At 40.7% G+C, this 13,229-nt stretch overlaps 1 protein-coding gene across 1 annotated transcript in view; it reads right to left on the reverse strand.

The window, feature by feature from the left end:
* The window catches only part of LOC130558365 (F-actin-uncapping protein LRRC16A-like), a 66,412-nt gene that overhangs the window by 28,368 nt on the left and 24,815 nt on the right, over positions 1-13,229 (reverse strand). Inside the window, exon 3 of the mRNA XM_057340735.1 lies at positions 5,950-6,000. Coding sequence (XP_057196718.1) covers positions 5,950-6,000 — 51 coding nt within the window. The remainder of the gene's footprint in view (positions 1-5,949; positions 6,001-13,229) is intronic.

Here is a 13,229-nt window from a genome sequence, read left to right on the forward strand (position 1 = left end):
ATTTTCCATAGTCAGATCCGCGTTCAGAAATGTCACATTCATAAAGTTCCATAGCAGTCATAAATGGGCACATAAAAATGATGTTCCATGAAGAGCCACCCCTTCTTCATCTGTTGGATATTATTGTTTTTGGTTTGTGCATCTCAATTCACAGAAATACAAAATCCTCATGGACTTAAAATAGAAAACATGTCCTTACACTGATATTTTTCTGATGCCTACTCTTTCAACAAGGGTTTAGCAAAATATAAACAGATGGTTCAACATTCTTCTACATTATGAGAATTTATATGTATTTCACGTTTTGACTGAAAATGACACATCCATATAGCTGGAATTGTCCATTTATAGCTCAGAGTCGTTTAATTACCTACAATTGGACGGCAAATTGTGCTCATGCTGTGAGAGACAGATGCCTGCTCTGAAACTCACAGGTAAGGTGAGATGTAAGTGTGTGTGTACATGTTCGATTACCCACCGTCTCATTTATACTTGGAAAAAGAGATTAGGCTCATACCCTGACTGAGCAAAAACCCACAGCCCCATATACAGTATAGCCCAATAAACTAACACACCCATTTAGACACTTCCCTGTGGGTACAAAACATATCCGCAAGAGATCTAGAAGGTAAATTAGTTGTAAATAATTACACAAGTGACAGCTAGGTGTGAGAATTGAGGAAGTAAAATGATTTTAAAAATCCCATGTTTTCTCTTTTACTGTCACTGAACTATCAGTCAGTTTCATACACTGATAAATGTTCAGTAACCTTCCCCCTAATAAACACTTTACCATGATTCTGGCATTCATATATAAACCATAATCATTAAACAACTGAAGCCATTGTGAAGATAAAGGAAGTAAAATACTGTAAGAGGAACTTCTGTCTTCTGTTCATATAATCATAGCAACCAACTTAAACCCCTAGCAACAGCATTTCCTTAAGAAAATTAACTATTGTTCGATTAATGTGTTGTTGTGAATTGAATACTATATACATTACCATTGTTTTACTAGAAATGTCATAATTAGACTATAGTCATTATAGTGAGACCATAGTAAATATGGTTACTATAATTTTACTACAAATAAAACAAAAAAACTATGGATAAAATAGTTAAACCATTGTTAATTGAGGAAAGCAATGTGCCGAAAACAATTTATCCAGTTTAAATCTCTCAAGATTCATATGTGCAAAATACATGAAAAGATGAGGGCAATTAATTCAGTTAATTTAGCAACTTTAATTAGCTCTGTGATACAGGTTTTATCACAATGATCTCAATAAGCCCCCCGCGCTGACACTAAATGAAGCTCAAGAGCTAATCTCAACTCATTCAGAATAGGGTGAAGTGTCAAGAGTTTCTTTAGGGCCAGTTTATGTGACAACCTTATCAACTTAAAACAGAATTTTTAAAATGCATTTTTGGCAGTTTGTTCACAAAACAACAACATTTTGGGGGACTGAAAACCCAAAGTTTTGAAAACAAACAAGTTTTTAACGTGCAAGACGCCTTTGTCGTCTCTGTGTAGACTGTGAAAATGCAAAATTGGGATGTCAAGCGTATGCAGATTGCGTGTTCAGTCTTTAGGCATGAACAAGAACACTCAAAACAACAATGGAGGCCTACAGGACTGTGTGTTTGTGCAACTTAATAACGTTTCTAAAGCAAAAAGTAGATAACATTATTTACGTTTGCCAAATTCTAAACACACAAAGGGTATTAAAAAGCACTTTTGGGTTAAACCTGGATATGCGTATGTGCGCTGGCTCATAGTGTTTCTTTACAAAGTGACATCACCAACTGGTCTGTCATGCATAATACACTGTTTTTACTCATTTTCGCAGATCCATTTAAATGCCGATTGTTTTGACAACGTTGTCGTGTGTATGTTAAACTTTTAAAAAATGCAAATGACAAACGTTTCCGTTATCTACTCCACCTTTCTCGTGTAAACATACTCTTGTTCTACATATCAAGAGGAACTAGGGATGGGCATTTTTGTCCGTATTTCATTTCAATTACTGGAAATGTTTGAAAAACGAGTACTCGATTAATAGGGGGCAGGGCTTGAGCGGGGTGCGAGACGTGTGCCTCGTGTCAATAATGTAAAGATTTTAATTACAACACTGATACAAAAATGTATGTTGATAAAACTATGACAAGATCGAGTAAATAATTAAATTAAAACAATGTTTTTGAAAATACAGTAAACATTTAGCAGAAATATCAGCATTAGCGTCATCGTCTCTGCAGTCACATTTCTATCTGTTGGTGTCTGACAGTAAAATGCTTATACGACTTCTGTCTTATACATCTGTCTGGTAGTGGTATCACCTAACATTTTGTGTTTAAATATAACGGTGCGTTTCTACTGGGGCGAGCGTTTGGCGCACGCTCCGTCTTCAATTCATTCCTAGGGAAGCTGAGTTTCAGGCTCGCGAGTGTGCACTTCCATTGGAATGGACTGAAAACAAAAGAACTAGAAACCAACATAAACAGAAATTCTGTCTCCACTGGATGCGGCGCGATGACACACAACAAATGCCTTTGGTTTCTATTGTGTTTTGCCGCATTGCATCGCACCGCTCGTGTGCGTCATAGAGGGTGTAAGATGATAACAAATCTAACTTGTTATAGACTGGTATGCCTGCTTGGCGCTGCACATCTTGGATTTGACTGTATTTTCGTCAAGTTCATCAAAGTGAAGCCAGGCATCACTGCATGCTTTTAAGGCCATATTCCCCTCTGTGTTCAGGTCTTGACTCTGGGCCGCAACCATCTCTCAATGATAACCAATCAAATCTCAGGGTACCTCCCGAATTGCCAGCATAACCAACCAGAAAGAAAAAAATTGATATAAAAATGTATTTTATTTTAAGACCTCTTTAAGCAGTCTGCAGATGTCAGGCTAATTGACCTTTAATTGCAAGTGCCACCTTATGAATTTGTTTGGCTGTAGAAATATTTCATATATATACATTTACTTCAATGGATTAGTACTTTAAAGGAAGTTTAACTTTTTGTATTTGAAGTAAAACTTAAAAAAAATTACCACTATAGTTCACCTATGGGATTTGTTGTAAAAATTCCCTCACTATAATAGTAGCTATAGGTAGGGCTGTGACGGTGGCAGTTTTTTACCACCGCGGTGGTAATAGACAAATCGACCGCGGTGGTGCGGTGGTTGAGAAATATATAATATTTATATAAATAATATTTATATTATTATATTTGCGTGTAGCAACCACATAACGAGTGGAAGAGAAATATAGACCTTATTTAAATACTTGAAATTGTTAAATACTTGAAATTGAAATATGATATCTGAAATAAATGAGGATGAAACATCCGTCAATGTTTAACGCGCAAATCCATCAGTGAAACGGCACACTACAGCATATAAAACATTTAAATAAACATCAGTAAATAATGAAAACTTAAACGATATAAGAAAGTTAAATACTAAATAAAAAAGCTCTTGTTGCAGTAACTTCAGTCAGTGGCGTATTAACCCTTACAGTCCTTAACAATTCCATTTGAAACAAACTGTTTAAACCTACATTGGCTTTCCTATTCAGATTGCCATAAAAACTTTACTTTTTCCGACTCGTTGATGTGAAACTTACTTGTTGACATTGTCCAGATTAAAATGTGTACAGCTGCACTAAATGCGCGTTCAGAAGATGTGCACAGGAGCGCAAATGAAGAGATGTCTCTCCGCAACCGCGGCAAAACCTGCGCGCGCTCCGACACTAAGCAAGCAGGTCATAGCCAGTTTTGATTTTACATATCTGTTCATTTCACAACAAGATCCATTGCAAAACCCGCAGAATAACCTGGGTTTTGCCGTGCAGGCCCGCGCTCGAACGCACCAACGGAAACGTATGCCAATAATTTCTGTTAATGTAAAATCTTTTAAATAAAACCATCCACAACTGAAAGGTTACAACTAGCAATCGTTATCGCAACTCTCATATTTATTACACCTATATTTGTCAGAGTGACGTGCACTACCACCGGTGGCAGTTCGCCACCGTCATGGCACTTTACCACCGCGGTGGTGCGGTTGTCACGGCCACCGTCACAGCCCTAGCTATAGGTTAACAATGAAATATGTAATCATTTTGAAGCAAAGTCCCAAATATTACCTTACCTAAATAAACCTTTTATATGCCTATTTTTTGTCAGAACCTCTAGTAAATGATGTATTACTTTTAGCCGTCATTCAGAAGCGTAAGAGAACCGCGATCTCTATTTGAAACAAAAAAAATTGTGATTCTCAATTTATCCAGAATCGTGCAGCTCTAACAGTAAGTTACTAACAGATAGTAGGTTAAAAATAGATATTTCCAAAGTAAAAAAAGAGTTTTTCCAAACTACTTTTATGCATACATGACAATATTCTTGGCAAATCATTAATCATAAGCCATATTCAAGACATTCACAGCTGCAGTACATTCTACAGACACACCCCACAAACAAGTGCCACACTGCTGGCACTGCTGTAGTGAGCAGATTTATTTCATGCTAGTGAACACATACCATGTTTTACTACTGTACTTACCAGTACAAAGTTTTCCTAATAGACATCTAACTTTTTTGTTTATGACTTAAATTTTGTATGCCTTGTATTATGAATGACTTAGATTGGAAATGTCAATTATGTATGTCTAAATTCTGAAATGTTTTCTCTATGTTCTTCTATGAACAAAATGAGTTGCAGTAGCAGCCAATAGAAAGCGTGTTCACAGTTATAATAAGTAACTATAAAAGAGCACCAAACATGAACCCAGGTGTCTTTGCATATCCATTGTACCAGGACTTCTTCACTCGGGTGTTTACATTAAACACAAAGTAACCAGAGTACTAGGTGTTCATAGTGATGTGATGTGATGTGAGGCCAAGTATGGTGTTCCATACTCGGAATTTGTGCTCTGCATTTAACCCATCCAAGTGAACACACACCCAGAGCAGTGAGCCCGGGGAGCAGTTGGGGGGGATCGGTGCCTTGCTCAAGGGTCTCACCTCACCTTGTGGTATTGAAGGTGGAGGAGAGCACTGATCATTCACGCCCCCCACCTACAATCCCTGCTGGTACTGAGGCTCGAACCGGCAACATTTGGGTTACAAGTCCGAGTCTCTAACCATCAGGCCACGACTGCCCACACAGTGCCATAGGGCACACTGTGATCACAAAAAACCAACCAAATGGGAGCATCATGAGTCCCTTGTGTGCTTAAAGTGTGTGTAGTACTGTAGATTTCATATGAAACACAGCGCCGCCGCTCCATCTCTTCAAAACATGACCTGCATTGTTTTCCTTCTTAACATAAATGCTTTGAAAGTGAATCTGAAGGCATCAGTCGGCCATACTGATAGACCGACCGAACCTACAATTTGAGTTCAATAAACATAAAAACAAAGCCTTTCACTTTTGTATGTGTGTAAGTGTAAGAAAATATAATTAGCTCAGAATAGAAACCATTTTATTTGTGTAAGATTGTGTGCGTGTGTGTATGGTACATGTCATGTTTATGCACAATGCAGTGCCTTTGGTAGCTGCGTGAACCCAGTCAATGCCCAAGTTGATTTACTTAAGCTGTTCAGTAATCAATCCGATCCATTTACCACTAATAGGAAGCCTTAGTCTGTGGCATTATGGGATGTCATAACATGATTAACTGATCCTCTTCACTTTCAGCTCTGGCTACAGTGAGAGTCAGTGGAGAGAAGGCCACCGGCGAAAATAACTCCTCTTAATCCTCTGAAGCCCAGAGCAGAAAGAGATGGCAACTATTTCTTTAAAGGTGGGATAGAGGTGTGTGATGCGTTTTAGTATTTCAGTCCTAACACAACTCAACCCAGATCAAATTCTACAGAGAGAATACGATTTTGACAAAGACACATTGGGAAAAAACTGAACCACATCCTAAATCTTCTTACCTTGGTGGGGATTCGTGCACTGAGGAGATAAGCCCGATGAGATGCCAACGCCTGCAGATGAGACAGAGAAAGATCAATTTCAAGTTTTCGCACATGGACCTCATTTATCTTTCATAAGCGGGGCAAATCCAGGGGTCAGGGCGGTCAGCACCGATCCACAAAATCAAAGCTTTCAAATGGAGACCTCTAGTTGAATTGACACAGAAGGGCACTTCTGTTTCAAGACTCAAGTATACTTTAGGGTTAATTTTGAAAACACATCGATACACCCTCAGGAAAGCCAAAGCCCCTTTAAAACAACAGCCTTGTGTGGATGGCTGCTCTCCAGGGAAACCGTAGGTTCAGGTATGTTAAGCTATTGTGGTTTTGGGTGGAGGGAAACACAGTGGATGCCTGTGTGTATGAATGAGAGAAAGTATTAGGAATGCTTTGATTTTGAGAAAGAAGCACAGTCTACCTTCAAGCGGACACCATCGCATTAAACACAAATCAATTTCAGGTGACATTGGCGTGTAATAATGATTACATCCTTAAAAAAAAGTGCATCAAAGGTGACTGGATTGAAATGGTTTTCCCCGGAAATCAGATGTTCCTTTGACAGCTGATTTCTACATTGGCCATCAATTGGCTCAATCATTTATCTTCTCCACTCACTACTGAGCAATCCATGCTTCAGGTGAAACTGACAAGTGGGAAAAACTCTCCTGGTCAAAACAGGACTAATTGAATGTATACAGGTCCAGAATTTAAAACTGATGACTGAAAACTGCTAGAGCAGTGATTTCATCACAATCAATGTCATCTTATCAAACTCTTTTCAATGTATTATGAAGCGAATTGATCGGTCTCTAAAATAATGATTAATATCATCTGTAAACTACAGCTTCTACTACTGAAACTTCGGATGAATATCAATCGCACCCATGTGCCTTATTCGCTTAGAAGGGCAGAGCTCTAGAAGTGGAAATTCTAAAGGGAGACTGGCACCTGTCACTCATAACATTGCCGCTTCGATCACACTGGCGAACTGAATAATAAATATTAGGGCTGGGTTTTGCGACCAAATTGGCGATTCGATTCGATTCTTATTTATATGGTTTATCATATATTCAATATCGATTAGTTATCAGTACTTTTTATTAAGATTAAAATGCTAGTTTTGCAGGCATGGAATCCACATTTAAGTATATATGCTGGTAACTGAAACTCTCCTTGCGTGTCACCATTGCGTATCTCGGCTCCAAAACATTGATAAGATTGTGAAAGCCCTCTGTCAGGGCTTTTCAAAGGGGAAGAACCCAATTGCAGGCAGCGGGGATGAAGGGGTTAAACAAAAGACTTTTATTTAAATAAACAAAACAAAAGCCCACGAGGGGGTGTAAACAAGAACAAGATAATAATAAGTAAAGAGTAAAGAGAGTAAACTAACTAAACACTAAACTAAACAACACTTGACATAGACTAAACTAAACACTTACTGTGACAAGGGGAAACGGCAACAAGAGGCACAGGCAACACGGAGGACATCTGAACACTGAATGCAAACATACTGAACGCAAGTACATACACACAATCCACGAGCACAGGACAAAGAAACATGAGGGCATTTTAAAGGCAAGACAAACGAGGGATAATGACACAAGGCAGGTGGGAAACATTAGACACGGCGGAGCCAGTAGCGGGCGGGAGAGGGGGGATCCGCGGATGACGTCGGCGGACTCCTCCGCTGCGGAACTCCCTCAGGTCCCCACGGATTCGCCAAGGTCGGCTATGGATCCGGTGGTGCGGAGAAGGAGGGAGGAGAGGCGCAGCGGAGGAGCGTCCACGCCGGTGCAGCCGGCATCCAGTCCGGTGCGGCCGGGCCCAGTCCGGTGCAGCAGCCGGCGTCCAGTCCGGTGCGGCCGGAATCCAGTCCGGTGCGGCCGGCATCCAGTCCGGTGCGGCTGGCATCGAGTCCGGTGCGACCGGCACCCAGTCCGGTGCGGCCGGAATCCAGGCCGGTGATCCAGCCGGCATCCCGGCCGGTGATCCACCCGGCGTCCCAGCCGGTAATCCACCCGGCGTCCCAGCCGGTGTCCAGCCCGGTGCAGCCGGGATCCAGCCCGGTGCAGCAGCCAGCCTTCCAGCCGGCCTTCCAACCGGTCTTCCAGCCGGTCCCCAGCCTTGTCCCGCCGACATTCCAGTCGGCGGTTCCCCCCAGGACTTCCTCCCCTAAGTCCCCCAGAACTCCGCGCCCTCAAGCGCAATCGGGGACTAGGACCATTCCCCCAGCCCCTTTGGACTGCCCCCTTTGAACCCTTGTTTTGCCCCACCCCCCCTCCCATGTTTGTTTAATGCCTTCTTGGTTCTGTATTTCTAGTCGTGTGGCAGGATCAGGACGGAGCCCTTAGGTTTTATGTGAGAAAGCCATGAGTTGTTTACGCTTTTACTTCTCATGTGCTTTCTCGTGTCTTGTCATTGGCCGCGCCCCTCTCGTTTCCTGTATTGCTTCCCTGCCGTGTCTAATGTTCCTCACCTGCCCTGTGTAATTATCCCTCCTTTGTCTTGCCTTTATAATACCCTCATGTTTCATTGTCTTGTTGCTCGGTCATTGTATCCAGTTTGTCTTGTTGCTTGTCCAGCGTCAGCCGTCATTGCCTGTTCTTGTTCCCGTTGTTGCTGTTTTCGTCATCCTAGTAAGTGTTTAGTTTAGTTTGTCAAGTGTTTATTCAGTCTAGTGTCAGTTAGTCTTCGTCTTGTTTATCCTGTTTTCCTGTTTATCTGTTATCCCCATCGTGGGTCTTTGTTTTGTTTCTTTGTTTAATAAAATCTGTTTGTTAACCCCTTCATCCCTGCTGCCTGCGCTTGGGTTCTTCCTTCACACTTCGTGACACCCTCGTTCTCAACTATCGCGTATGGGCGTAAATCCTTGCAAATCAGCATTACTATAGTGTCAGTTATTTTCTTAGTGCGAGGAGAATCTGACTGTAATTTGCAGGCAAAAGCAACGTCTAACCGTTGCTGTCCAGAATCGCATGAACCAGATATCACGTCAGTGTGACATCTCAACAGGTGGTTTCGTAGGTTTGTTGTGTTGTTGAAAAATCATAGCTCTTGCGGGCACAACTTTCAAACGACAGTTGTTTTGTCGACCTCACCTTTGCCGTCATTGCCTTTAAACATAAAGTGCTTCCACACATCAGACTTTAATTTAGCCGGCGCTGGGGTCCATTGGCTACCGTGAGCTTCCGCCATGATCCGCCCCCCTCTCCCACTTTTTATTTGAATTTGTTTTGTTTTAAATGTATCAGCATGAGTGATTGCGGCATCTTCAGGAAGATAGGTGAAATACAGATATCCTTGAACTAAAGCACACGCATTAAGAATTAGATATTGTTTAATTAAATTGAAGATCGATTAAAATCATTACATTTTTTACCCAGCCCTAATAAATATCAACGCCATTTTCTCTTTATCCGAGACGACACTTTGCGTTCGTCCCTCACTTGGCCTTTCAGCAATGCTTTTCATGGGCGCAAACATGACGTTTAGAACACGTGATTCTGGTTGGCCCAAGGACCAAAAAAGACGACGCTGTTAGCTGTTATCTTGATTCTGGGTGGCCAAACGAATCCAGGTGCTGGACCAAAGACATTTCAGACGCTCGAGAGTAGACGCCTAGAATTAACCTAGAAAATGTTTATATTTGACCCAACAATGGGTTAAAACAACCCAGCATTCCAGATTAAATAACCCATAATTTTGGGCTGGAACAACCCAGTAATTTATAACCCAACGGTTGAGGTTGACCCAAAACTAAGTTGAAGAAACGCAGCATTTTTTAGAACACAAAGAAAGATATTTGGAAGAATGTCAGTAACCAAACAGATCTCATATTGACTCCCATGGTATTTATTTTCCCTACTATGGCAGTAAATTGGGGATGAGATCTGTTTGATTACTAACATTCTTCCAAATATCTTCCTTTGTGTTCAGCAGAACAACGATATTTATACAGGTTTGGAACAACCTGAGGGTGAGTAAATGATGAGAGAATTTTAATTTTTGGGTGAACTATCCCTTTAAAGTAAAAAAATGCAGAAAGATCTGTGCTCAAAACTCCCAACACATTTCTAACCCTATGGGAAGGTATGAGGCTATGAGCTTCAGAAATAATAATGCTTACCATAAAGACGTGTGTGTGAAAAAAATAAATACATAAAAACTCTATTATAGACCACTGTGAACATCAAAAACTAAGTGTTGACACAATCTTGATCCAGTAGAACACTGAATAAGAAACTACAGCCTGACTCCAGAGGGATGCTCAGGATTTGGAAAAGAAGCAAAAGAGATACTGAAAATAGAGCAACATGAAATGAAAGCACAGAAAGAAAGAGACGTATTAAGACTGGCACGCAGTTATGCGTTTACCTCTGGAGACACATAGCCGAGAGGCAATGAGCTCAGCTTCATTTCACAGACAGAACAGGATATTACACATGCAGAACTCACGCCTCTATTACATCACAGACACATCAAACTAAAACTGATCACTCTTTACAGGAAATATATCACCATTGTAACAATCTGAAAACGTGTTTAATTTGTGTGTGTGTGTGCGCGTGTGTGTTTCTTTCCATCGCTGTGGCAAATCATCTCTCAGCATCTCCAGATGGCAGCACCAAAGCATGCAGTAATGATGGATACACCCTTACTAACAACACACACACACACACGCACACGCACACACGCACACGCACACGCACACACACACACGCACACGACGCACACACACACACACACTCCGATAATCTATGTTAATTTTTATTCACTCACACAATACAAAAGTGATATGTGGCTTCCTTGTTTTCTGTTTATAGAGACCATAATTTAAATAAAGGTCAATAAAATGGGAAATGTTATCATGCATCATTTGACTTTTGAAACTGGCAAAATACATCTTCCACATATATGAACTTTGTGGTTCCTAAAAATCTTTAAACACTGTTTTATTGGACGTAAAGTGTCTAGACCTAACACAGCTGTGGACAAGACAACACTAAGAAAAATAAAACCCAAACCGTTAAAAAACATTATTGACTGTTTTGTGATTATGAAGTAAACTAAATTGGTAGAACATCTGTGACTATGACACATACAGCATGCTGTTTACTGCCGCTAGCACAGAAACTTTACATTTAACAAACAAACAAACAATAAATAAAAAGTACAACAATGGTACCAGTAAATACATTTTTAGGGAGGTTCAGGTTAATTTACCACTTATTTATCCTAATTTACTCCCTTAAGAACAAGGATTAGGTTTTGTTCTTCTTGACTGCATGCATACATGGCCTCTGATTATCCTCGCCGTCAAACCTGCGTTCTCATCACCACTTTCCTCCCCCCTCCTCATCCTGTCGCCATGGAGACATTCACCCCATCTCATCCCGGACAAAAAACTTTTAGCTGGTGGCATTAAAACCCTGCCAAAAACTCAGCCAAGCAGCAGGGTGCTCGTGTAGCCTCACAAAATGACTCCAGGCAAGATGAAGAAAAATAGAGACTAAAAGATGGACACAACCCCCTCTGAAAAGATTTCTAACCCCCATTTCAGGTTTCTTAAATCAATTCAGTACATGTAACATATATTTTTTATAACCAAACCGAACTTTTAGACTGAAAACACTTTTTACTTCATGCTGAAAGACAATATGAGTGCTATATTCAAGTTTTAAAAGGCAGAATTGATCAAAAATTGATGGTGAGTGTTAAACATTTGTATACTGTCCCTCCAGTGAATCTGTGGTCATTTCCAGCACTGGATGTATGTCACAATTCAAAAGAAAACACCATCGCAACTTATTTTTCGTACGAACTATGAGTTTAGAAATCAACCCGTGATGTTTTCAGCCTCCTTTGGTCAAACACGACAGGACAGTTCACCAAACCTGAACTTTAAAACACAACAAAATAATTCTACTCGTATGCCTACGCAATCATTCTCCCACATTCAACATGCACATGAGAGGAAGTGAACAGAAGACAAAATCTAGTGTGACCGCCCCTTCAGACCTCTATTTAGCTCGAAGCACTTACGCTTATCCTTCAAAGGGGCAATGAATTAAGACCTCAATTTTAACCCGAGCTTTTGTTGTATAAGAGGGAATCGTATTCAAGCGAACATCCTGTAAGTGTCAGAACTGAAAACGCCCTTGTTACTGAAATTACAATTGTTATTGACACCAGGCTCAGCGAACGCCAGGTCCTGGAATGCACATATCTATCATAGATACGTTGAACACCGCCTCCACAGAAAAATATCAACGACTACTTCTCTAGCCCCGCCCACTGGTTCGCGAATGACTTTAGCCACATATAGTACACACTCCCACATTTGTGATGATTGACAAACTGGTAACCATAGCGACATATATTTCGGCTAAAGATTCGTTTTGTCCGTCAGTTTAAACTGCTGATATGCGCTGTGTTGTGTTTATGCTTGCAAGGCTACATCACACAGCGCTCTTTTGCTGTGTTGCCATGTTTGTTATTAATAAGCGCTTTAATGCTTGTTGTTTGGTCTTAGATCAAAAAGCCTCGGCACTTAGGTCTTAATAAATGGTCTGTTGCAGATTTTACGAATTTTTTGTCTTGTAAAATATATAAACAATCTGCATCTGGTTTGTTTTTGTCTTGTCTTTATTTGCTTATTTTTTCTGTGAAGATCTGGCAACGCTGTCACTTTAGCGAAGGGCTCTCGAAAGTGGCTAGACCCGTGTCATATGTGCAAAAGTGAGGACTTCTTTCACTGTTATTTTTATTTAGAGCGACCAAGCAACAAACGTGTAACATTGTGCAGCGCCTGGTTGTGGAAGAACACAGTCGCTTCCTACGGATTCTGATATTAGGAATGCGTGGTTGAAGTTTATTTTTAAGTACGTTCCTGCTCACGTGGGTGAAACATTGAGCATTTGTTCGCGTCATTTCACCATGGATACATTGTGAACAAGGCGCTGGATTTGCGGAGAGACTAAAATTAAAAAGCAGTGCTGTGCAGTCAATATTGGATCCGACAGGAATTGCGCAGCAATCTTATGTGAGTAAAACATATTTGTACCATATGTCACTATTGCTTTGTTACGAGGTCGCTTGATATGTCCTGATAATGTGTGACCTAACGTTACGTGTCTAACCAAATTCACAGAATGCTCCAACTAAGTTTACTACACAAACTGCTATCCAATCATAGCAGTGGGCGTTTACTTCCAAGTCTTCAATGCGGCACGCCCATTAAA

This window comes from Triplophysa rosa, linkage group LG8 (assembly GCF_024868665.1).
Source record: "Triplophysa rosa linkage group LG8, Trosa_1v2, whole genome shotgun sequence".
NCBI lineage: Eukaryota > Metazoa > Chordata > Actinopteri > Cypriniformes > Nemacheilidae > Triplophysa > Triplophysa rosa.